The sequence below is a fragment of the Lolium rigidum genome, chromosome 3, assembly GCF_022539505.1.
Source record: "Lolium rigidum isolate FL_2022 chromosome 3, APGP_CSIRO_Lrig_0.1, whole genome shotgun sequence".
Lineage (NCBI taxonomy): Eukaryota > Viridiplantae > Streptophyta > Magnoliopsida > Poales > Poaceae > Lolium > Lolium rigidum.
The window spans coordinates 176,396,888-176,424,288 of NC_061510.1; the positions used below are offsets into that span (position 1 = coordinate 176,396,888).

General features: G+C 43.0%; 1 protein-coding gene and 1 pseudogene across 2 annotated transcripts; both read left to right on the forward strand.

Moving 5' to 3' along the window:
• The first annotated feature begins 17,870 nt into the window (after positions 1 to 17,870).
• On the forward strand, positions 17,871 to 21,060 carry LOC124702738 (pentatricopeptide repeat-containing protein At1g09900-like). Of its 2 annotated transcripts, none has more exons than XM_047234895.1 (2): positions 17,871 to 19,886; positions 20,533 to 21,060. In XM_047234895.1, the coding sequence occupies exon 1, from the start codon at positions 17,871 to 17,873 to the stop codon at positions 19,779 to 19,781; it is 1,911 nt and encodes a 636-aa protein (XP_047090851.1). In that variant the 3' UTR covers positions 19,782 to 19,886; positions 20,533 to 21,060. The 2 variants fall into 2 exon arrangements, with proteins under 2 accessions (XP_047090851.1, XP_047090852.1); XM_047234896.1 differs by having other exon boundaries at positions 20,783 to 21,060.
• A 2,552-nt stretch (positions 21,061 to 23,612) lies between these two features.
• LOC124695851 lies at positions 23,613 to 26,794 on the forward strand (annotated as a pseudogene).
• Positions 26,795 to 27,401: the final 607 nt, after the last annotated feature.

A 27,401-nucleotide genomic window follows, 5' to 3' on the forward strand; every position in this document is an offset into this window, starting at 1 on the left:
AGGGAGGCAGGGCCACCAAACCCTACCCCGGCGCGGCCAAGGGGGCGCCCCCTAGGGTGTGGGCCCCCTTCGACCTTCCCGCGCCGCCTCTCCGCCTATAAAAAGCCCCCGGATCGGAAAACCCGAGACGAATTGACGAAACCCACGTAAACCTGCCGGAGCCGCCGCCATCGCGAAGCCAAGATCCGGGGGACAGGATCTCCGTTCCGGCACCCTGCCGGAGCGGGGAAGTGCCCCCGAAGGCTTCTCCATCGACACCGCTGCCATCTCCACCGCCATCTTCATCACCGCCGCTGCTCCCATGAGGAGGGAGTAGTTCTCCATCGAGGCTCGGGGCTGTACCGGTAGCTATGTGGTTCATCTCTCTCCTATGTGTTTCAATACAATAATCTCATGAGCTGCCTTACATGATTGAGATTCATATGATGATGCTTGTAATCTAGATGTCACTATGCTAGACAAGTGAGTTTTACTTATGTGATCTCCTGGAGACTCCTAGTCCCACGTGTGTAAAGGTGACAAGTGTGTGCACCGTGTGGGTCTCTTAGGCCATATTTCACGTAATACTTACTCAATGTTGAATGGCATAGTGAGGTGCTTATTTATATCTCTTTAAGATTGCAACATGTTCTGTATCACAATTTATCTATGTGCTACTCTAGTGATGTGTTATTAAAGTAGTTTTATTCCTCCCGCATGTGTGCAAAGGTGACAGTGCGTGCACCGTGTTAGTACTTGGTTTATGCTATGATTATGATCTCTTGTAGATTATGAAGTTAACTATTGCTATGATAATATTGATGTGATCTATTCCTCCTACATATGCATGAAGGTGACAAGTGTGCATGCTATGCTAGTACTTGGTTTAGTCTCGTTGATCTATCTTACACTAAAGGTTACTAAAATATGAGCATTATTGTGGAGCTTGTTAACTCCGGCATTGAGGGTTCGTGTAATCCTACGCAATGTGTTCATCATCCAACAAAAGTGTAGAGTATGCATTTATCCGTTCTGTTATGTGATCAATGTTGAGAGTGTCCACTAGTGAAAGTCTAATCCCTAGGCCTTGTTCCTAAATACTGCTGAGTTTCTACCGCTTGTTTACTCGTTTTATCGCGTTACTACCGCTGCAATACCACCACCATCAACTACACGCCAAGCACTTTTCCGGCACCGTTGCTACTGCTCATATATATTCATACCACCCGTATTTCACTATCTCTTCGCCGAACTAGTGCACCTATTAGGTGTGTTGGGGACACAAGAGACTTCTTGCTTTGTGGTTGCAGTGGTTGCATGAGAGGGATATCTTTGACCTCTTCCTCCCCGAGTTCGATAAACCTTGGGTATCCACTTAAGGGAAACTTGCTCGCTGTTCTACAAACCTCTCGCTCTTGGAGGCCCAACACTGTCTACAAGAATAGAAGCTCCCGTAGACATCAAGCACTTTTCCGGCGCCGTTGCCGGGAGGAAAGGTAAAAGGCTCTCATACTACGGTCCCGTGTAAAGTATTTTTCTCGGCGCCGTTGTGTGTGTGCTCAAAGCTATTTCCTTTAGATCCTGCAATTGCATCTTGTTGTTTCTTGTTTACACTAGTTTGGCATAATGTACAAGAGTGAGCTTCTTATTCTATTTCCTGATTTAAAACATGGATTGTTTGATGCGAAAATTAAAAAACCTATGAAATCTTCTTTGCATGCCGGTAGTAATATTAGTATGAACGCTTTGAACACCATTGTTGACAATGATATAGAAAGTTCTAAGCTTGGGGAAGCTGGTTTTCATGATATTTTTAGTCCCCCAAGCATTGAGGAGAAAATTTTCTTTGATGATACTTTGCCTCCTATTTCGATGATTATAATGATAGTGGTCTTTTGATGCCACTTACTGCTGAGAGTAAATTTTGTTGTGATTATACTATGCCTCCTACACTTGATGAGAATAATAATGATAGCTACTTTGTTGAATTTGCTCCCACTACAACTAATAAAATTGATTATGCTTATGTGGAGAGTAATAATTTTATGCATGAGACTCATGATAAGAATGCTTTATGTGATAGTTATATTGTTGAGTTTGCTCATGATGCTACTGAAAGTTATTATGAGAGAGGAAAATATGGTTGTAGAAATTTTCATGTTACTAAAATGCCTCTCTATGTGCTGAAATTTTTGAAGCTATACTTGTTTTATCTTCCTATGCTTGTTACTTTGCTCTTCATGAACTTGTTTATTTACAAGATTCCTATGCATAGGAAGCATGTTAGACTTAAATGTGTTTTGAATTTGCCTCTTGATGCTCTCTTTTGCTTCACATACTATCTCTTGCGAGTGCATCATTAAAACCGCTGAGCCCATCTTAACGGCTATAAAGAAAGAACTTCTTGGGAGATAACCCATGTGTTATTTTGCTACAGTACTTTGTTTTATATTTGTGTCTTGGAAGTTGTTTACTACTGTAGCAACCTCTCCTTATCTTAGTTTTGTGTTTTGTTGTGCCAAGTAAAGTCTTTGATAGTAAAGTAAGTACTAGATTTGGATTACTGCGCAGAAACAGATTTCTTTGCTGTCACGAATCTGGGCAAAATTCTCTGTAGGTAACTCAGAAAATTATGCCAATTTACGTGAGTGATCCTCAGATATGTACGCAACTTTCATTCAATTTGAGCATTTTCATTTGAGCAAGTCTGGTGGTCTAATAAAATCCATCTTTACGGACTGTTCTGTTTTGACAGATTCTGCCTTTTATTTCGCATTGCCTCTTTTGCTATGTTGGATGAATTTCTTTGATCCATTAATGTCCAGTAGCTTTATGCAATGTTCAGAAGTGTTAAGAATGATTGTGTCACCTCTGAACATGTTAATTTTTATTGTCCACTAACCCTCTAATGAGTTGTTTCGAGTTTGGTGTGGAGGAAGTTTTCAAGGGTCAAGAGAGGAGGATGATATACTACGATCAAGGAGAGTGAAAGCTCTAAGCTTGGGGATGCCCCGGTGGTTCACCCCTGCATATATCAAGAAGACTCAAGTGTCTAAGCTTGGGGATGCCCAAGGCATCCCCTTCTTCATCGATAAATTATCGTGTTCCTTCTCTTGAAACTATATTTTTATTCGGTCACATCTTATGTGCTTTACTTGGAGCGTCTGTGTGCTTTTGTTTTTGTTTTTGTTTGAATAAATTGGATTACATCATGCTTGTGTTGGAGAGAGACACGCTCCGCTGGTTCATATGAACACATGTGTTCTTAGCTCATAATATTCATGGCGAAGTTTCCTCTTCGTTAAATTGTTATATGGTTGGAATTGGAAAATGATACATGTAGTAAATTGCTATAATGTCTTGGGTAATGTGATACTTGGCAATTGTTGTGCTCATGTTTAAGCTCTTGCATCATATACTTTGCACCTATTAGTGAAGAATACATAGAGCATGCTAAAATTTGGTTTGCATAATTGGTCTCTCTAAAGTCTAGATAATTTCTAGTATTGAGTTTTGAACAACAAGGAAGACGGTGTAGAGTCTTATAATGTTTTCAATATGTCTTTTATGTGAGTTTTGCTGCACCAGTTCATCCTTGTGTTTGTTTCAAATAAGCCTTGCTAGCCTAAACCTTGTATCGAGAGGGAATACTTCTCATGCATCCAAAATACTTGAGCCAACCACTATGCCATTTGTGTCCACCATATCTACCTATACTACATGGTATTTTCCCGCCATTCCAAAGTAAATTGCTTGAGTGCTACCTTTAAAATTCCATCATTCACCTTTGCAATATATAGCTCATGGGACAAATAGCTTAAAAACTATTGTGGTATTGAATATGTAATTATGCACTTTATCTCTTATTAAGTTGCTTGTTGTGCGATAACCATGTTTACTGGGGAACGCCATCAACTCATTGTTGAATTTCATGTGAGTTGCTATGCATGTTCGTCTTGTCCGAAGTAAGGGCGATCTACACCGAGTTGAATGGTTTGAGCATGCATATTGTGAGAGAAGAACATTGGGCCGCTAACTAAAGCCATGATTCATGGTGGAAGTTTCAGTTTTGGACAAATATCCTCAAGTCTCTAATGAGAAAAGAATTAATTGTTGTCAAATGCTTAAAGCATTAAAAGAGGAGTCCATTATCTCGTTGTCTATGTTGTCCCGGTATGGATGTCTAAGTTGAGAATAATCAAAAGCGAGAAATCCAAATGCGAGCTTTCTCCTTAGACCTTTGTACAGAGCGGCATAGAGGTACCCCTTTGTGAAACTTGGTTAAAGCATATGTATTGCGGTGATAATCCAGGTAGTCCAAGCTAATTAGGACAAGGTGCGGGCACTATTGGTACACTATGCATGAGGCTTGCAACTTATAAGATATAATTTACATGATGCATATGCTTTATTACTACCGTTGACAAAATTGTTTCATGTTTTCAAAATCAAAGCTCTAGCACAAATATAGCAATCGATGCTTTTCCTCTATGAGGACCATTCTTTTACTTTCAATGTTGAGTCAGTTCACCTATTTCTCTCCACCTCAAGAAGCAAACACTTGTGTGAACTGTGCATTGATTCCTACATACTTGCTTATTGCACTTATTATATTACTCTATGTTGACAATATCCATGAGATATACATGTTACAAGTTGAAAGCAACCGCTGAAACTTAATCTTCTTTTGTGTTGCTTCAATACCTTTACTTTGAATTATTGCTTTATGAGTTAACTCTTATGCAAGACTTATTGATGCTTGTCTTGAAGTGCTATTCATGAAAAGTCTTTGCTTTATGATTCACTTGTTTACTCATGTCATACACATTGTTTTGATCGCTGCATTCTCTACATATGCTTTACAAATAGTATGATCAAGATTATGATGGCATGTCACTCCGTAAATTATCTTTGTTATCGTTTTACCTCGCTCGGGACGAGCAGTAACTAAGCTTGGGGATGCCGATACGTCTCCAACGTATCGATAATTTCTTGTGTTCCATGCCACATTATTGATGTTATCTACATGTTTTATGCACACTTTATGTCATATTCGTGCATTTTCCGGAACTAACCTATTAACAAGATGCCGAAGTGCCGCTCTCGTTTTCTCGCTGTTTTTGGTTTCGTAAATCCTAGTAACGAAATATTCTCGAATCGGACGAAATCAACGCCCGGGTTCCTATTTTACCCGGAGCCTCCGAACACACGAGAACCGCCGGAGAAGGGAGGCAGGGCCACCAAACCCTACCCCGGTGCGGCCAAGGGGGGCGCGCCCCCTAGGGTGTGGGCCCCCTTCGACCTTCCCGCGCCGCCTCTCCGCCTATAAAAAGCCCCCGGATCGAAAACCCGAGACGAATTGACGAAACCCACGAAAACCTGCCGGAGCCGCCGCCATCGCGAAGCCAAGATCCGGGGACAGGATCTCTGTTCCGCACCCCGCCGGAGCGGGGAAGTGCCCCCGAAGGCTTCTCCATCGACACCGCTGCCATCTCCACCGCCATCTTCATCACCGCTGCTGCTCCCATGAGGAGGGAGTAGTTCTCCATCGAGGCTCGGGGCTGTACCGGTAGCTATGTGGTTCATCTCTCTCCTATGTGTTTCAATACAATAATCTCATGAGCTGCCTTACATGATTGAGATTCATATGATGATGCTTGTAATCTAGATGTCACTATGCTAGACAAGTGAGTTTTACTTATGTGATCTCCGGAGACTCCTAGTCCCACGTGTGTAAAGGTGACAGTGTGTGCACCGTGTGGGTCTCTTAGGCCATATTTCACAGAATACTTACTCAATGTTGAATGGCATAGTGAGGTGCTTATTTATATCTCTTTAAGATTGCAACATGTTCTGTATCACAATTTATCTATGTGCTACTCTAGTGATGTGTTATTAAAGTAGTTTTATTCCTCCTGCATGTGTGCAAAGGTGACGATGCGTGCACCGTGTTAGTACTTGGTTTATGCTATGATTATGATCTCTTGTAGATTATGAAGTTAACTATTGCTATGATAATATTGATGTGATCTATTCCTCCTACATATGCATGAAGGTGACAAGTGTGCATGCTATGCTAGTACTTGGTTTAGTCTATTGATCTATCTTACACTAAAGGTTACTAAAATATGAGCATTATTGTGGAGCTTGTTAACTCCGGCATTGAGGGTTCGTGTAATCCTACGCAATATGTTCATCATCCAACAAAAGTGTAGAGTATGCATTTATCTGTTCTGTTATGTGATCAATGTTGAGAGTGTCCACTAGTGAAAGTCTAATCCCTAGGCCTTGTTCCTAAATACTGCTGAGTTTCTACTGCTTGTTTACTGTTTTACTGCGTTACTACTGCTGCAATACCACCACCATCAACTACACGCCAAGCACTTTTCTGGCACCGTTGCTACTGCTCATATATATTCATACCACCTGTATTTCACTATCTCTTCGCCGAACTAGTGCACCTATTAGGTGTGTTGGGGACACAAGAGACTTCTTGCTTTGTGGTTGCAGGGTTGCATGAGAGGGATATCTTTGACCTCTTCCTCCCTGAGTTCGATAAACCTTGGGTATCCACTTAAGGGAAACTTGCTGCTGTTCTACAAACCTCTGCTCTTGGAGGCCCAACACTGTCTACAAGAATAGAAGCTCCCGTAGACATCATGCGGTTACCATAAACATTCGTAAAAATAGCGAGAGCGGAATTTTGAGCTGTCAATTTTTATGAATATGCCCCAGGCTATTATATAGCTTTAGTTAGTTGAACACTTCTCGAGATGATCAACAGAAGATTTTCTAAAAAATCAATCTTTACCTGCTGTTCCGTTTTGACAGATTTCTGCACTATTTGCATTTGCTTCTTAAATCTCTTTCTTTTTTAATTCTTTTGATCAAAGAGATTTTTTGAAGAGTTGCTAAAGTATCTACTACTTTAATAGATGTTTGATATATGTTATAACTGAACCCAAGTGGATTTATTTATTTTGATTGTACTAATGCTACTAATAAAGATTTATGTGAAGTTTTGTATGAAGGAAGTTTTTAAGTGTAGGGAGAGAAGAATGATGTGATGAGATGAAGAATGGACAAAAGCTCAATCTTGGGGATGCCCCTGTATCCCAAGAAATATCCAAGAGGTATACGCGTCAAAGCTTGTGGATGCCCAAGTCATCCCCTCTTCATCAACAAAACAACATGTCGTCTCCCTATGCGCTATATTTTTATTGCTTCATACGCTATTTTTGTTTTTAGTTTAGTTTAGTTTTGTTTGTTATAGCATATGTTGGATCCCGACACATTTGTTTTGGAGAAAGACCCGCTCCGTTTTAATTGCATAGAATGCTCTAGTTTTCGTTGTTATTGGTCCGCGAGTGTTCTAGTTTTCGGGTACTGCGTTTAGCTCTTGTTATTTCACTTGAATTTTGTTAAGAGCACGTTAGTATTATTTATTTGTGTATGATTATCTCTCTAGTCCATAATTTATTTAATCTCTGAGATTTATTTCAAATAACTTGATTGGTGTTGGATACGAGTAAAATATTTCATGACTATAGTGATGCAAAAGGAAGCTTGTATAGACTATGGCATAGACTCTGGCATGTCGTGTTTGATATTATTCTTTTCATATGATTATTACTTATTGTTTTAGCATGACTTGTTTCAAATGGCTGAGAGTGCATAATGCTTAGCGGTGCGAAATAAAATGGAAACTTATAATTCCATGGAGTTTGTATATGAGTTAGGGAAACTCCTGGGCCGCTAATCTAAGCCATGCATCATAGTGAGCATAGTGAGAAGAATTTGCAGCTAAGCCATAGTGAGCATTCTATGAAGAATTTGCAATAAAAAGCTATACTCATAGTAAATAAAAAATTGATGAGATGCTCACTATCTGTTTGTCTTGTCATTTTGGCATGGTATTGCTCCACAAGAGTACCTCCATATCATCGGGCAAGAGGTACCCCATTGGCAGTTCTCAATGATACGTGTATACTTACAATGACAAGAACTTATTTGGGACCTAAGTTGAGTAGCATGAGGTTTAGGTACTCGCATTCAAGGGGCATGAGATTTTCAACTTGTGATTTGCAAGCATATAGCTCATATTTGACTCACATTAACTTTAATCATTCAAGATGCTTATGATAGGGGCAATAAGAGCTCAAAGCTAATAAGTACCATACTTTTTGGAAGGTTTATAAAACTTGTTTATCTTGCTTACTCTGCAAAGAGTCTCTCTTTTGCTTTTATGTTGAGTCTTCATCTTCTACTTTATGCACCGATTAAGAGAGCATAGTTGTCATTCTTAGTGCAATGTGCATAGTCCCAAAATTATTATTGATTGATTCATGATTATGCTATTGCTTGTTCTTAAATTACTTGTATCTAGTCACCCTCTAAACTTTAAAGGTGTCCTAGCATTTATGTTTTGCTATTCCATAAGGACATGTTGAGTACCACTTTGTTATGTTTACTCTATGCTCATAAACAAACAGTTGCTTTCAATGCACTATTATTCATGATCCTTTGTTTGAGTTACTCTTCATGTTATAACATAGTTTCTAAGTTCTATTTAATTATATCTATCATGCCTATGTTAGAGTACTTACTTAGACCCCAGCTCACAATGCTTTACATGCTTGATTAAGATTGTGTTGGCTTCATGTCACCTCAAATTTTTTTTTGTTATAACTTACCTACTCGAGGACGAGCAGGAGTGAAGCTTGGGGATGTTGATATGTCGCAAACGTATCTATAATTTTTGATGCTCAATGCTTGTTTTACACCAATTGCAATATGTTTTGTTTACACTTCGTGGCACTTTTATGCATTTTCTGGAACTAAGCTATTGACAAGATGCCATAGTGTCAGTTCCCTATTTTCTGCTGTTTTGTATTTCAGAAAAGTTGTACAGGAAATATTCTCGGAATTGGACGAAACAAAAGCCAAAGTTCCTATTTTTCCCGGAGCAAAGACAAAGTCCAGAGAAGAGACAGAGGAGGGCCACATGGTGGCCATACCATGCCTAGGCGCGGCATGGCTCTGGCCTGCGCCTAGGGTGGTCTGGGGCCACCAGGCCTCCACCGACCTTGCCCTTCCGCCTATATAAAGCTCCCGATGCAAAAACCCTAAATATACAAGCCTCCGCCCACGAAAAGTTCCGTAGGTCCTCCACCGTCGCAGATAAGATTCAGGGGACAGAAGTCTCTGTTCCGGCACCCTGTCGGGATGGGGAATTGTCCCCGGAGCCATCTCCATCGACTCCACCTCCATCTCCATCGCTGTTGCTGACTCCTATGATGAGGAGTGAGTAGTTCTCCCCCGGGGCTGAGGGCTCTACCGGTAGCTATGTGGTCTATCTCTCTATCCCATGGTGTGATCTTTATGTGACCATGAGCTTTGTAATCTAGATGTCGTTATGCTATTCAAGTAAACTTTACTTATGTGATCTCCGGAGACTCCTTGACCCACGTGCGTAAAGGTGAGGGTGTGTGTACCGTGTGGGTTTCTTAGGCTATATTTCACAGAATAATTGTTCACTGAATTATGATTTGAGTTGGATGTCTCTATGCAATTGTGGTGTGTTAGTACCTCATATGAATGCTCAAAGTATAGCGTGGGGTGTTCATTATTGCTTGGGAATACATCTTTAAGGTTTTCTTTTGCGGTCCTACGCGGTGAATTAGTATTTGTTATCCAACCGGTTAGTAGTTCATAGTAGCATAGTGAAGTGCTTATATTTATATTCCTTTATGATATCATTGTTGAGAGTGACCACTAGTGAAAGCATGATCCCTAGGCCTTGTTTCCAAACATCGAATCACCGTTTATTTACTATTTTACTGCATGTTTACTTGCTACCATATTTATTTCAGATTGTTATTACCACTCATATTCATCCATATCACTTGCATTTTACTATCTCTTCGCCAAACTAGTGCACCTATACATATGACAAGTGTATTGGGCGTGTTGGGGACACAAGAGACTTCTTGTATCGTAATTGCAGGGTTGGTTGAGAGGGATATCTTTGACCTCTACCTCCTCGAGTTCGATAAACCTTGGGTGATCCACTTGAGGGAAACTTGCTGCTGTTCTACAAACTTCTGCACTTGGATTCCCAACACTGTATACAAGAATAGAAGCGTGCGTAGATATCACCAGGCTTGGCCGCGGCTTGGCGCTGCCGTGGCTGGACCGTGCCCCCGTGCCGCCGAGATTGCGTCTGCAACGCTGTGGCTCTAGGTACACGACCCTCTCCTCTCTTTTCTCACCTTCGTCTCCTTCCTCTAGAGCTACTGGCTTGCTTTCCCTCTTTGGGTACTGGCCCTGTTGTGCTGCCACCATGGCCGTGCTTGCTGCTGCTGCTGCAGCGCTACTGACCGTGTAATTGCTTAGTTGGGCTTGCTCTTGCTGCTGCTGCTGTTGCTAGCTTGGTTCTACACCTCTCCTCTTTGTGGATGCTTCTCTGGCATTACTGCTGTTAGTAGTACTTGCTATAGCAAGTGCTAGTGATGCTATGTTGTTGATGCTAGACTTCCAGTGTACTCTACTGTCCTGTCTTGATTATCTAGTGCTTGTGTGCATTTATCAAATGCTGGTGAGATTGCTGGATGCAATTCTACTTATACATTCTAGCTTATTGTCACTTCTACTACAGTTAGATGCATCCCATTTGCAGCTGCTCATCATTCCTGGTGAGCTGTTGATGCTATTGCTTGTGTGTGCATGCTCTGGATTGTTAAGTGATCAACATGTGTTAGTGTTTTATTTACTGGCTCATTACTTATGCCTTTTATTTACTGGCTTATGCTACTGCTTATGCTATATCTCTTTGTGGTTGCACACCCTGTACTGGTGTGCTTCTCATGCTTGTATGAGCAGGCTGGATATGAACTGTGGTGCCTCAAATACTTGTGTAGTATTTATGTGTGGTTGTTGTTGCTCAATTGCTGTTTATCTGGTTGCCTTGGAAGGTTCTCTGTACCTGTTACTTATAAATTGATGAACTTCTTATGCAGTTATGATTCTTTTGGTATATCTGTTTAAGTTGGATGGATGCCAACTACTGTTGGGGACCCCAGCTCTACTTTGAACTCATTTGAGTGATGATATTTGATTAGCTGTTGCTTTGGTTGGATGGTTTGTGGTTGATGTGACCTTAGCAATGATATATTGCTGTTTTGGTTGCTCCTACTATTGTTGGCAGCTGTGGATGGATAAATACATAATGGGTGCTCATTGCATGAGTGTCATTATGAATTTGATGTTGAAAATATATACAGACAACATTTAGTCTGTTTTTCTGATGGTTTTATAAAGGGCTATTGTAGCTAGGTGACTTTGGTAAAGTATCCTGGATTGGTTCCTTCCTAGTTCCTTTTGGTGTGCTACTGGTTGATTTGGTTGGCATAACCATGGTGACCAGTTTGGTCTTAATTCCTGGCCTTTGCCATTTTTGCCAGTATCACTTGGTCTTGACCATATGATGACCAAACAGGGTTCTTCCACCCTATGTGAATTTGTGTTGGGCATACTTATGCAAATATGAATGATACGTCCCAAACGTATCTATAATTTTTGATGCTCCATGCTTGTTTTGTTACAATTCTTATATGTTTTATGTGCACTTTTCCACACTTTTTAGCATTTTCTGGGACTAACCTAATAACGTAGTGCCGCAGTGCCAGTTCCTGTTTTATGTTGTTTTTGTGTTTCAGAAAAGTTGTACATGAAAGTTTCTCGGAATTGGATGAAACAAAAGCCCAGAGTCTTATTTTTCCGGGACGAAGATGGAGCCAAAAGGACACGCGCAGGAGAGCTGCCACGTGGCAGTACATAGGGCAGGCGCGGCCCCACCCTTGGCCGCGCCTGGCCCATGTACTGGCGCCTCGTCGCCTCGTTTGCTCCGCCCTTCCGCCTATTTATTCCTCATATCGGGAAAACCCCAGGGACCCGAGCCTCCATCCACGAAAAGTTCCAACGCCGTTGTCAACCGAAACCCTAGTTCGGGAGGGTTCATCCCGGCACCCTGCCGGAGAGGGAAACCATCACCGGAGGCCTCTACATCGCCATGTCTTCATCCGAGGTGATGCGGTGAGTAGTCCTCCACGGGACCATGGGTCCATAGCAGTTGCTAGATGGCTGTCCTCTCCTTGTTGTGCTTCATGTATAGATCTTGTGAGCTGCCTAACATGATCAAGATCATCTATTTGTAATTGCTACATTTTGGATTGATGTGGATCAAATTTATAGAGAGTTTGCTTTGGTTGAGATTATGTATTAAGTTATTATGATCTTGCATGCTCTCCATTTCAAGTAGATGCTCTGGCCAAGTAGATGCTAGCGACTTCAAGAGGGAGTATTTATGCTCGATAGTGGGTTCATGCCTCTATTTAACCATGGGAACTGACCTTGTTCTCTACGGTTGTAGATGTGTTGTTGCTACTAGGGAGAAAACAACGGTGTTCTATTTTCAAGGGTAGTTTCATCGTTTACTTTACACACATTGCTTAAAGCGATAGTCCGTTGCTTGCAACTTAATACTAGAGGGTGTCGCGAATGCAATCCTGAAGGTGGATTATTAGTCATAGATGCAGTTGGATTACGGTCTATGTATATTGTTGTAATGCCCGCATACTTTCATAGCATGTATTCTGCACCAACCATTAGCGTAGAATCTCTGTTTGTCAATTGCCCATCTGTAATTTGTTTACCCAACATATTTATTTTATTGGGGAGGCGCCTCTAGTGAAATGTGGACCCCGGTCCTTCTTCTTTTAATTGCAATCTTCTACAACATTTTTTTGTTCTGTTCTCTGCAACAATTCTTCTTCCACACGGTTCGTTTAATCCTTTGTTTTTAGCAAAACTAGTGAGCTTGACAACCTCGCTGAAAGTTGGGGACAAAGTACTTGGTTGTTTGTGTGCAGGTCTCCACGTTGCTGCCGACGCCGGCAGTGCGCCCTGCCACGAGTTGGTTCGCAACACCTCGGGAGAGAACATTTTTCTCCTACTGGTCAATAAACCTTGGTTTCTTACTGAGGGAAAACTTCCTGCTATGCTCATCATACCTTCCTCTTGAGTTCCACTCAACGTTGCACATAAATTCCCCTTCATGAACTTTGCGCTCAGCAAAGACTTTTTCTGGCGCCGTTGCCGGGGAGAAAAGCATCTCTTTTGCGAGGGGAGTCTCTCATTCTCAACTCTTTTACTTTGTTATTGTGCTTGCATATTTTATTTTTATCTTGTTTGCATTTTATATCGAATATCCAAAAAAATTAGTATATCTTTTATTTCTGTTGCTTGCAATATTTTTGTTCAATGGATAGTCCCATTACTATGTTGCCTGCGGGCATGATTTTTTACTTTCAAGCAAGGGAGTGAGGAAAGTTTTAAGGAAGCTTGGGGTAGAATTAATAACTATTATGATAATATTGAGCCTAAAATGACCTTAAGTTTTCTTCTTAGTAGCTTTTATTTTGGACTTGTTCTTCGTTATAGGTATGCTTTGGACACTGTAGTTGGAGGAGATTTTCTCAATTGTGATGGAGGCCAAGCTTTTAATGGTGTTAAGAAATTAATTGCAGCATATAGCTCACCTAGTGATTATGATTCGTCTCTTATAAGTATTTGTCCTAGGTTAAATACCATCGAAACAAGCACAACTAGTTTGAAGGAATGTTGTGTTATGCTTAGTGAAAGTTTGTCAATAAATTCTAAGCCATCAAGTGGGTTTCCTACAATGAATGTTGCTATAAATAATAAAACTCTCCAAACTCGTTGTGATATTATGTCTGATTTTTGCCTTATGCCAAAAGATATTTATGAGTCAATGAATCTTCGGGAATATTCTAAAGGGGTAGAAGAAGCTATTTTAGCCAATAATACTATTTTATTACCTCTTGGAAAAGCTGAAGGAGTACATACAAGTGTCTTGGGAAGAGTGGTATCTACTGATTATCTTGTTATTGAATGTGCAAGAAAAGGACAAATCACACTAGGAAGGTCCTTGCTAGAATGCTTGGGAGCAAAGATAAATGTGGGAAAAGGAAGTATAACTTTTAGCACTCCGCCAGGAGGGTCTTATTGGTTCCCTAGGAAGAAAAGGAGTAGGAGTAAGAGAGGTAAACATAATGCTCTCGCGTATGCTTTTGATGAGCCACCTCTTGATAATACTTGATTTGCACCCTTTCTGCGCCTAGCTCAAAGGCGTTAAAGAAAAGCGCTTATGGGAGACAACCCATGTTTTATTTCTGTTATTTTTTGCTTTGCTGAGTCTTGGAACCTTATCGATTTTATTTCATTTTTGTGCCAAGGGTAGCCTCTAATAGAAAGAAAGCAGTCTTTCGGGTATTTGCAATTCTGAAACAGATTCTGTGCTAGTCACGATTTTTTTTTGCTAGAACGTTATTTTGAGCTGAAATTTTTTGTGCTTATGACCCAGTATGTTAGCTAACTTTCGTTAGTTTAGCATTTTTTGATTTGAGCAACATAACTATTTCTTTAATTTCGATATTTGCCTGCTGGTCTATTTTGATAGATTTCTGCCATGTTTTGCATTCACATCTTATGCTTCGTCTTTTGAGTTCTTTCGTGAAAAATAGCTTTGGGAAGAAGTAGATACAGTAGCATATGTTAAAAAGGTATATAAAAAGAGCTGGTTTGACCACAACTTCCAATAGGGGAAGAAAATAGGAAAATTATGAGAAAAGGGCACTCCTCCATGGTTTGTGATTGCTTGCTCGGCACCCAAGGATTCGGTTAGCCATGGTATGTGTAAGAAAAGGTTGGGAGGAGTGTCACAATTTTATAAGTAATATAAATGAAAAGAGGCTTCGCCCAAATATTTCGGAACCGCTCTCAAACTTTCTTAGTATGGAAGATGACAATAGCTTTTTTTACTACTCGTTGACATGAACAACCACCTCTCAAAAGTGCATTTTATACTCTTGTTGTTTCAGTAAAAAGCTCTAGCACATGAGTGATCTTACTTGCCTCTCAAAGAGAGACCTTCTTTTACTTTTATGTTGAGTCTCCACTTTCTAGTTTATGCACCACTTATGAGAGCATAGTTGTCATTCTTAGTTTTATGTGCATGGTCCCAAGATTTTATTGATTGATTCATAATTATGGTATTGCTTGTTCAAACTTTTTTGTTTCTAGTCATCCTTATAATCTTTTAAAGGTGTCCAAGCATTTATGTTTTGCTTCCACTTTTGGGACAAGCTGAGTACCACTTTATTATGTATCTATGCTATGCTCTTGACAATCACTTTGATTTCCATGCACGTTATACATTTTCTTTCGTTTGATTACTATTCATGTTTTAGCATGGTTATTAAGTTTCATTGTTCGATTATATCTATCATGCTTATGTTAGGATTCTATGATTCCAGCTATGTTTGCTTTTACACTTAGATTGATCAAACTAGTGTGACAGCATGTCACCTCAAAAATTATTTGTTTGTTATCACTTACCTATTCGAGGACGAGCAGGAGTTAAGCTTGGGGATGTTGATACGTCTCAAACGTAACTATAATTTTAGCTTTTCGGTTTGTAGGGTTTGTATTCTTGAGGATGAACAATTGTGTTGTTACTGATGAACTGGTGGCTTTGTGTGTCGATGGATGGTTGATTTCCTGGGATTTGCTATTTATATCCCTAGGCAAGCTTCCCCTTGGTCGACAATAAGGCCGTGTTGTATCTGTGACTAGCCAAAGTGCACGTGTGTTGTGAGGCATGCACTATGTCTTGTGAGTTGTGTGGTTGTTCCCTGTTGGAACTTGATCCAGTGTGGATCAGCTCGGCTGTGTTGGTGTTTATCCACCAGATGGTCATTTTTCTTAACAGCTAAGTGGCATTGCCACTTGGTAATTCTTGTGTTACTTTGTTTGTTTCTTGAAGGGTTTAAGAAGAATAAGTGATCAAGATGCTCAAGATGAACTAGGAAGTAGCTAGGTTTAGCATAGATTTATGTAATATTGTTGTATATTTCCCTTTTCTTTTCTTTATTTATTTCCAATTCAATTTGTTGTAACATAATTGGATATTGTAAAGACAATGTATCTTGTGTGATTATCAATAAAGCTCAACTTTCTATATTGAGCTATTTGTAATTCATATTCATTGTCTTATTATTTGAATTGCATTATTATTTCAATATTGTTTTATATATTTATTGTCCTATTCAATTTGAATTGTTTTAGTTTGAATACTAATTCAAACTCATTTCATTTTCAAATATTCCATTGTGTGTAACAATTCAATTGATTCTCTCTTTTCAAAACTCTAATTCAAAATAGGTCATGCCCAAGTTTGTCGCACTCTCAAAACCCTAAATGGTGCCGAGAGAGAAACTTGAGCCCCCTTAGGTTTTTATGCAATTAAGCGCGAAATTTTCCTAGTTTTTGCGATGAGATGCACATCCCTTTCCTAAATCTACATGCAATTGTCTGAAAACCCTGGGGTGTTACAATAGTTTTGCTTGGCGGTTGTTGCGTTGAGCTCTACCCATATGTAAGAAGGCGAGCAAATTTTCAAAGCACATCAAAGAAGAGTGCAACATGTGCGGCGGTGTGGAGGATGAGATGCACATGCTCTTTGTTTGTGCTTTGTCAACAACAACCTGGTTTTCTGCTCCTTGGTTTATCCGAACTGTGATACTTGCCGAGAATCATCGATCAATACCCTAGATGATCCAACCTTTACTCTCAATTAGCCATCCTAATATAAATATTTCTACCTTGTATACCTTTCTGTGGTGTCTTTGGAAGACAAGAAATGATACACTTTTCAATAGAAAATCTATTAATCCAATTCCAAGTTTATCCCGTTGTTAATGCAATCTTGCAGGGATTCATACTCGAAGATAATGGTTCCCAACAGGATCATCGACACATCGTCTCCGTGGAACATCATTTGGAGCCACAAATGGACCCTTTTTCTCTTGCAGGTAATATCATATGTTGTGATGCAGCCCGAAAGAGTTTGGACAATAAAGAACCAACTCCTCCAGGTTAGAGATCGTCATTCAAATCCAAAATAACCATCATTGCTAGCAGATACATATAGCTCCGGTAGCTCATTCTTCTCTCCAGGATGAAACTTTTAGACAGCTGCTTGGCTCTAAAGTTGCAGATCTTCTACACATAGAAGATTCACGATTCTTCACTGATTGCTCCACACTGGATTCAACAACAAAGGCTAACTCAGCTTTTCATGTTCCAGGAGGTTACTGGATCATCAGACCAATCGTAGCTGATATTCAAGCAACACGTACCTTTCATCCAAACAGAATAGCCCATATAAGCAGATGTTTCAATGTGAAGGCTAGACTAGGTCCCAGACTAGAATATTCTTCTCTAGCTTTTAGATGTCTCCCCCCCTGTGGTCTTATTTGGTACTAGAGTTTTTGCAGAGATAATGGGGATAATCTCCACTTACTTCTAAAAAATTGTTTGGTACTAGAGTATGATCGAGTTTAATCTCCACTTATTCTTATTTTTTTCTAAATCTTAATGTTTTTTTTAATCCCCAATATTCTACACTTAGCTAGTGAATTGGGGATGAGATTTTGTGGAGATTGAGTGACGATAGGAGATCACCCAATACTCTAAAGTATTATCCACAATAATTTTTTTAAAAAAACTCTAGTACCAAACAAAGCCTGCATGGATAATGTTAGCTAGCGTGAATCCTTATATCTGTAAAATATTGCTGAGATAAATAAAAAAAATTGATGTTCAAAAAGAAAAGAAATTGTCCCGAAATATCTTAATTGTAGCCTAGCATAGTTCCATGGCAATCCAAACGTTCGCTATCCGGTGGAGCGCTCGCTGTGGCCACAGCTTCTCTTCCTCGCCCGACCAGCCTCGCCTCGGTCAACTTGCAGATGCTCACCTCCTCGCTCCCGCCTCCCACCCTCTCGGGCTCCAAGCTCGTCGCCGCCACCGCCACCGCCACCGCCATCTCCACCGCATCCTCTGAACCAGCACTCGCCGGCGGGAGCGGCCGCATCTCCGCCCTCATTCGCTCCCTCTGCGCCGCCGGCCGCACCACCGATGCTGCGCGCTCCCTGGACGCCGCGGGCGCCGCCGCTGGCATCGTCGCCTACAACGCCATGGTTGCTGGATACTGCCGCGCCGGCCAGGTCGCCGCTGCGCGCCGCCTCGCGGCCGTCGTCCCGGTCCCGCCCAACGCCTACACCTACTTCCCCATCGTCCGCAGCCTCTGCGCGCGGGGACGGATCGCCGACGCGCTCACGGTGCTCGACGAAATGTCCCACAGGGGATGCGCGCCTATCCAGCCCATGTACCACGTCATCATCGAGGCCGCCTGCAGGGGCGGCGGCTTCAGGAGCGCCGTGAGGGTTCTTGAGGCAATGCACGCCAAGGGCTACACTTTGGACACCGGCAACTGCAACCTGGTCATCAACGCCATCTGCGAGCAAGGGTGCGTGGACGAGGGAGTAGAGCTGTTGAGGAAGTTGCCTTTCTTTGGGTGTGAGCCGGACGTTGTTAGCTACAACGCTGTGTTGAAGGGCCTGTGTATAGCCAGGCGATGGGGGGACGCGGAGGACCTCATGGACGAGATGGTTGCGGTGGATTGCCCGCCCAATATCATAACTTTCAATACCCTCATTGGTTATTTGTGCAGGAACGGCTTGTTTGAGCAGGTGCATCAGGCCCTTTTGCAGATGTCCGAGCATGGGTGCACACCAGATATAAGGATGTATGCGACCATCATCGACGGGATTTGCAAGGAGGGGCATCACGAGGTTGCAAATGAGATTTTGAGTAGGATGCCTTCTTATGGTCTCAAGCCCAATGTTGTCTGCTACAACACTGTGTTGAAGGCCCTATGCAGCGCTGAGCGGTGGGAGCAAGCCGAGGAGTTACTCGCTCACATGTTTCACAAGGATTGCCCCCTGGATGACGTGACATTCAATATACTTGTTGATTTCTTTTGCCAAAACGGGTTGGTCGACAGGGTCATTGAACTTCTCGAGCAGATGCTGGAGCATGGATGCATGCCAGATGTCATCACCTACACTACGGTAATCAATGGATTTTGCAAACAAGGGCTAATCGACGAAGCTGTCATGCTTCTCAAAAGCATGTCATCCTGTGGATGCAAGCCAAATACCATAAGCTATACTATTGTGTTGAAAGGTTTGTGCAGCGCAGAGCGCTGGGTTGATGCCGAGGAGCTTATGTCTCATATGATTCAGCAAGGCTGTCTTCCAAATCCTGTTACATTCAATATGTTCATGAATTTCTTGTGCAAAAAGGGAATGGTGGAGCAGGCAATCGAACTTCTTAAGCAGATGTTACTGAATGGATGCAGTCCTGACCTTATTACTTATGGTACACTCATTGATGGACTTGGTAAAGCTGGCAAGACGGAGGAAGCATGGGAACTGTTAAATGTTATGGTCAGTAAAGGGATCACTCCAAATTTAATAATTTATTCATCAATGGCATCTGCTCTATCTAGTGAAGGTCGAATCGACAAGGTTATTCAGATGTTTGACAGCATCCGAGATGACACAATAAGGTCTGATGCAGTTCTCTGCAATGCAGTCATTTCTTCGCTTTGCAAAAGATGGGAAACAGATCGTGCTATTGATTTTCTTGCTTACATGGTGTCAAATGGATGCATGCCCAATGAATCAACCTACACTATACTTGTTAAAGCTTTAGCTAGTGAGGGATTTGTGAGGGAGGCACAAGATTTGCTGACTGAACTGTGCTCCAGAAGAGTTGTAAGAAAGCACTTGATGAGGCATTTTGGTGTTGTATGAACAAATAGTCCTTAACACCATATGCTGGTGAAAGAAGGAGATTAATGTGCTGCAATTGGCAGGATGGGTTTGTCTACTTGAAGCTTCAGCAGCTCATGATGGTTGGTAGGTCAAACCTTGAGAACCCTGTAGGTTGCTTTTGTTTTGCACAATATGATGTAGTATGGCTTTTTAATTGTAGTTTCTGATAGGTGAAAGGTGGATACATAAGTTAAGGATACAGCATTATTTGAATGAAAATATTATGGATAGTTGCATCTTTCCGCTGGGTTTTGGTGAAGATATCAAGAAATGGAACTCAGTAGGGCTGTAACTTAACTGCTCTTTGTTCATAGCCTATTGGAACTTAGAAGTGTCAATCTGATGTAGGGACCATCTTTGTTTTTTCATTTATTTTAGAAAATGTTCTGCAGATTTGACAGTCAGATGTTCCAACTAGTCTTTTTTGAACAGGAACACCATATGAAAAACTTGCCTAAATATACTAAATGATTATTGGGAATATAACCGTGTCCAAAGAAAAATCTGAACAAAACAAAATAGACCTTAACTGATGTGTCCAAAGAAAAATCTGAACAAAAACTTCCAACCTTCTAGGTACATATAAATGGCTTAGCATTGCCATAGAGCAGACATGGTAGTAAGAAACTTGGACTCACTGTTTACATCATTTCTCTTGAATTTACACATCATGAGGCTAATAATGTTCATTTGCAAAATCTTACATTTCCTTTTTGCTCTAACTTTGTAGACCTTAGTTCTGCATATCAGCTGTAGCATTAATCTGCAGACAGAAGACTTCAAACAGTTACGAAGGAATTAACCCGCAATCCAGCCTTTTCTGGCTGATATCTCCTGTTACAATTTCATTGTGGTGCTGATTAGCTGTCAGGACCCAAAGTCTGACGAGATAAAAAAACCAGTGTTTAGATGCAGTTAACTGTTTGAGTTTGGAGGATACTCTGTGTGTTGGAATCAATATCAACCGTTGAACATTTCAGCTTGCTACTTACCGCGTCAACTCCATCGAGCTATTGACATCGATCCTGCATCCAACAGCCGGGACTCCTCCAACGGTCGCTGTTCAAATCAGCCCTGCTTTACACCTGTACTTTGACTCAACCACTCTGTTGTTTTTCATATTTTTCGCTTAGCTTTATAGTCCCGCTCCCTCTAGGTTCTGGGCATCATTCTTGTAATCGTTTTAAACCCTAGTCTGTCCTTACCTTCCTCTGTAGTCGACTATATCGCTTGCAATCAATCACTGAGCTTCGTGCTATTTACTCGCTGTTTCTGAATCTCACTTGAATCTCATTCGACAGTACTGAATTCTTAGTTCAGGCCTGTCATTAGCAGATTAACATTAAGAGGCCACATGGACCAAGTTTCACCACGAAGTGCAGCATGGTTGTGTTCAATCAGTTTGGCCCATGCAAACTTATACTGCACTGGTCTTGCGGCATGTGCATTCACGTTCTTATTTTGGAACTAACAGACCATTTTCTCACCGATACAGGCATACAGCTATCTTGTTGTACACTTACATACATGTCGTCGATGTCGACATACTTAGATACTCTGCAGTCTGGAATTAGGTTCTCCTGCACGGAAGTGCTCCACACTGGTTGATTCAGTTTGATGGATCTCAGTCTCCTTTTGGCCAGTCTCCTTTTGGCGTATGAACCAAGTAGAGCAACATAGCCATGTTTCCGCCGTTTATGGAACAGTAATTTACTAGGAATGTCAGCTGTATTTCTTACCAGCGGCCAAATTTCCCTTGCTGATAGATAGAATGGACGTTACAAATTCACTACGCTGAATGTCAAGTCTTTAAATATATATACTACCTTCATTGTAAAATAAATATTGCAAATTTGTTTAGATTTGGATGTATACAGACACATTTTAGTGTGTAGATGCATCTGTATCTAGAAAAAGTTGTGACACTTACTTTAGAACGGAGTAATTTACAAAATTAGTTTACTTTGCAAACTCAAAAGAGTTATACCGCTATTTTCAACCTTGAAATGTAAAACCTAGACTAAAACCTAGACTAAGCCGATCTTTGTGTATGTTGCCATACATTTAGTTTTGCCGATTTGGAGAAATAAATATCAAATGTTTTTTTTAAAGAAAGGATCGACCTCAAAGGGTCGAGAGCTATCCATACATATCAGCGGTGGCATTACATTTTACATAAAGGGCCTTGAAGAAACTAGAATTTAAAGTCAAGTCCATACAAATTGCACAAAGGACCTTGGGAAGAAAAGCTAAAAAGCAATCAGTTCTAGCTCCATGACTACCACCGAGAAGCTCGATGCTGCCAACTTCACCGCCGCCCGGGACGTTACCACTTGGTGCGGAGAGGCGGGACCTAGCAACGTTGTCGCTAGAAGGCCTCCAATGCGGCTTGAAAGCCTGGAGGTTGATATCCATCAAGCGCTGGGCGGGGCACACCATAACCAACACATGAGGTGGGAGCGGCTGCCTTTCGGCTCTGCAGAATGATGATGAAGATGTCGCCGTGATAATTCTCCCAAGAGAAGTGTAGCAACTCCCCTGCCACATATCTGATCTCCAACCACCACTGGAAAAAGATCCTTGCCTCTTCCCACCTCCACTGCGAGGAAGAGGAATGGAATCTTGGCCACCCGCGAAAAGTATCAGATCTACACGAAACCACCAAGCTTATTGAAGAAGGAGATGTCAATGGCGCTCCATCCAGAATCCCACGATGCCAGAGCATCACCAAGCACCGCCACACGCCACTCGAGGCGGCATCGATCTACTCCTAGACCACGACATAAAGCCTAACTCCGGCATGACGCTAAACCCTAAACCTATACTCCTACCACTAATATTTACAGGGGTCCGGACTCCGTCCCCCCTGACCCCTCCAGCCGGCGAGGCCACTGGAGAAGAGGAGGGAAGGAGCCAGAGAGACTTTCAAAGGCGGGTGTGAGTGAGAGCGGGGTGGGGCGGGGGAGGGGGGGGGGGGATGAGCGGTGTATATCAAATGAAATGCATACCTTCATATAGTATGCATTTGGTATTGTAAATGTTGACATTTTTCTATATAATTGACCAAATTATAGAAAATATGATATCGAACGGATTTTATATGTCACAAATAAAACTTGTACCACGCAGTGCTCTGTCCGTTCCATTATTCCTACCGTGGTTTTTTTCTTCAGATTTAAACTAAACAACCACAAGAATTATGTAACATAAGGAGTACTTGATTGTTAACAAGCACATCATTTCTTTCAGGCTTTGCAGCATGCTCAAACCTCCGCGTCACAGTTGCGATTTGTGGGCGTCGTGCCGATTCCGACGCTAGATCTCACCGTCGCGACTCACGACCAACCTTAAATAAATCCTTATTTCTTCATTCTTGTGACAGATGCATTACAATTTGCACAGGTTTAATCGATCTTCATCTAGAGTACATCTTTTCTCATGAACCTGCTTAAAGTTCAAATGTTCATCATCCAGCACTGGGGCAGCAATGAAGCTTCGTTCCCATGCACGCATATGCAAATGCACATTCTACAAACTGCGTGCGTGCCGGCACCATCGATCGATCGACTTGAATGGCAGTGCTGACTATGCACTGGTTCCTGCATGAATCACGACCTCGCGCGTTGCTCTGCTTGCATCTGTCAAACATTTCATTTATGCTGTCTCTCGCGCGGCGATCGACTAGATTCTTCCTGTATTAATATGCTCGAAATTTGGCTACAAAACCAATTTGATTCGCTGGGACCAACACCCTCTCTCCAAGGCGCTCCACCACCATAAATAGTTGAGTTGAACGTTCGATCCACAGCCATGATACTACTAGACCAAGAGATGAGCTCATCCAACGCCACCGCCACGTACCATGCCACTGGTAAACAACACCGGCGCACCGGCCCTTGCAATGCTAGCCCCCATGGCTGCCACCTTCCTGCTCGTCGTGGCGCTATGGCGGCACCGGAGCAAGACCGCCGTATCCGAGGGCGGCACTATCGTCGGGCGCGGGCTGCCGCCGGCTCCTCCTGGACTGCCGGTGGTGGGCAACATGCACCAGATGCTCGCGAACAAGCCCGTCTTCCGGTGGTTGCACCGCCTAGTAAAGCATTCTGGCGGGGAGATCCTGCGTGTGCGCTTCGGTCCCGTGAACGTCGTCGTCGTGACGTGCCCCGAGATGGCTCGGGAGGTGCTGCGCAAGAACGACGCCGTGTTCGCGGACAGACCCACCACGTTCGCCGCCGAGTCCTTCAGCGTTGGCTACCGCAGCGTCAGCATCTCCCCCTACGGCGACCAGTGGAGGAAGATGCGGCGCGTGCTCACCGCTGAGATCCTCTCCCCGGCCACCGAGCGCCGCCTCCACCGCACGCGAGAGGACGAGGCTGACCACCTCCTAAGCTACGTTCATGCCCAGTGCGCAGCAGCCGCCGCCGGCGGCATTATCGACGTGCGCCACTTGGCCAGGCACTTCTGCGGCAACGTCATCCGGAGGCTCACCTTCGGGCGCCGGCATTTCCACTGTCCGGCTGGCGCCGTGGCGGGGCCGGGTCCAGACGAGGTGGAGCACGTGGACGCGCTGTTCGCCGTGCTCAGCTACCTGGACGCCTTCTGCGTCTCCGACTACTTCCCGGCGCTGGTCGGCCTCGACCTGGACGGCCACGAGAAGGTCATCAGGGACGTGATGAGGACGCTGAATCGGCTGCACGACCCCGTCATCGAGGAGAGGGTGGAGGAATGGCGACTGCTGCGGAAGGCCGGCGAGCGGAAGGACATCGCCGACTTCCTTGACGTGCTCGCCTCGCTTGACGGCGGAGCTGGAAGACCGCTGCTCACGGTCCAAGAGATCAAGTCACAGGCCATTGTAAGTTATTAGTTTCAGTTACTGAGTAATATAATTTGCATCCCACGCATGCCATTTTCAGATTTGCAGGTTAAATATTTCTCTCTTTTTTGAGAAAAGGACCATCGATCTATTAATCATCATCAACAACACTACAAAGAACACTAAAAGTAATAAAAAACACAAAAAAAATCTTTAGACCGCCTAGCAGAGACTACATACACTGGAGCGAGCCGAAAGCGTGTCACCGTCCTCGCTCCTCCATCACCAGAGCCAGGCAGAACTTGTCGAAGTAGAGCTTGTTGTAGTAGGCACACGAAAAATCATCGTGCTAAAGTCCTAAAGGATCAATGCAGTAGAGCAGCAACCAACAACTGAGTAATATAATTTGCAGCCCAGGCATGGCATTTTCAGCTTTGCAGGTTAAACATTTCAATAATATGGTCTACTATACTGCAGAAAATCAGCACATGGGAGTACTACTACTAAATACATCAAAGAGTGTTGCAAATTAAACATCTATATGTATGTTCAAGCCATATAATAGATTTTTTTCCCGCAAAAGAAGCCATGCATATACTCCTTCTATTTCTACAAATAACGCCCATGCACATTTCGGGGTTATTTTGACATAATTAAAGGTTGAGCGGCAATATCTTAGTTATATAGAAAATAATTGATATTTTTAAATTCATATTGAAAAATTATTTCAAATATATTTTATATACATGGTTTAGCTTTTTGTCAAGAACAAATCTTAGAAAGCGTGAGCACCTTATTCATTGAAATTAATGGAGAGCGTGGACGTTCAAATATTCTTGGAAGGTTTGTATTTTGCGACTAGTTGCCCAAAAGAGACATAGTTATAATGCTTTCTTGCACATTAGTAAATATGTGTTACTTCCTGTGCAATCGGTAATAAATGTCGGGATTTCAATTCAAATTCAAACTAAAACCCCGATACATTTTATGACCGGATGGGGTAGATGTTAAGGAAACTCGCAATATTCAAAAAAAAAAGTAATGTCATTTTAGAGAGTACTCCGTATATTGAATACCACAAATGCATGTGGGGTTCGTTCTGCGGTTTTGCTATATCTCAGTCAACTGAGATTTTTTTAAATCTAAGTCACTTACAAAAAAGTAGTTGAGTTGCACTTTTCTGTTAAAAAAGTGCAACTGAGACATAGACACACCCTTTGTTCTGGTTAATTGATCACTTTTTTTTTATTTGTTCTGGTAATGGCACTGCCTACAGACAGTACAAATTGACATATGATCTCTGTAAAAAAGGTTAATTACAAGTGCACTAGAACTTCCCGCTAGTGAAATCAAAATATTGGTCCTGCAGCCCTACGTGCCTAATCTTGCGTTGCGTTCACAAAAAAGATAAGTCAGCAGCTGAGTCGCAGTTTGTTGTGCACGTGCTCTTCATTTACAGAACTGCAGATGGTGCATATATAAATATTGCTGCGTCTGATGGACTGACTGGCCTGCGTGCTACGTGCAGGACATCATGATCGCCAGCGTGGACAACCCATCGAACGCAGTGGAGTGGGCGCTCGCGGAGATGGCGAACAAGCCGGAGATCATGCGGAAGGCGATGGCGGAGCTCGACGGCGTCGTGGGGCGGGACCGGCTGGTCCAGGAGCACGACCTCCGCGGCCTGAACTACCTCAAGGCGTGCATCCGGGAGGCCTTCCGCCTCCACCCGTACCACCCCTTCAACCCGCCTCGCGTCGCCATGGCCGACACCACCGTCGCCGGCTACTCGATCCCCAGGGGCAGCCAGGTGATCCTCAGCCGCGTCGGTCTCGGCCGGAACCCCAAGGTGTGGGAAGACCCGCTCGAGTTCCGGCCGGAGCGGCACCTGCTTGCCGCCGGCGACGCCACCGTGGGGCTCGGCGAGCCGGAGCTGCGGTTCGTGTCGTTCAGCACCGGGAGGCGGGGCTGCCCTGGGATCTCGCTCGGCACCATCATCACCGTGACGCTGCTTGCGCGGCTCCTGCAGGGCTTCACGTGGAGCAAGCCGCCCGGCGTCGACAGGGTGGAGCTGCGGGAGGCGGAGACGAGCCTCGTGATGGCGCAGCCGCTGCGTCTCCAGGCTAGGCCACGCTTGCCTGCTCATCTCTACGAGGCCAAGCACGACGGAGAACTGTAGAAGGTGAAGGGATAACAGAAGCTGCCGTGCACGCGGGAGCACGTGTTCGATCTCCTGTAAATATCTGCAATAAACGTCGCCCTACCCAAAAGCTAACCTTTTCGTGCTTGCAAGTTTTTCTCTTTTTTTGCTGAATAAAGTGGTTAAGTTGTGTATATGAGGTGGTTAACTGCAACATAAGTTTTCAACATAAGGTTTAGGGTTCGTCTACGTTTCAATCGAGCGAGATTCTCTTCTCAACTGATTCAGCAAAATACAGATCTACCATAAATAAGAAGTGTAACACCGCCTCCATCCCTCAACGTCCCCTGCACCTGGCGCTCTCCCATGGTGCTCCCAATCTGCCATGGACAGCCTCGATTTATAGTTAGAAATACATTAATTCCACCTAGTGAACTCGAGGCAAACAATGGAGCGCCATGGCTGGTGAGTCCATGCCGACTAGCCTGATTCACCACCAGCGGGTTCGATTCGGTGAAGTCGGTGCTCCAGCAGAAGGTTAATTCTCCATATTTTTTTGATGTGTTGTATTGTATGAGTCTTTTTTCAGATGCTATAAACTCGTGCGCATTTTGCTCCGACGGCACAAACAAAATGTTGCTACGAT

Coding starts and splice junctions, on each gene's coding strand:
- LOC124702738 (XM_047234895.1), top strand. CDS start 17,871: ATGCTCACCTCCTCGCTCCCGCCTCCCACCCTCTCGGGCTCCAAGCTC.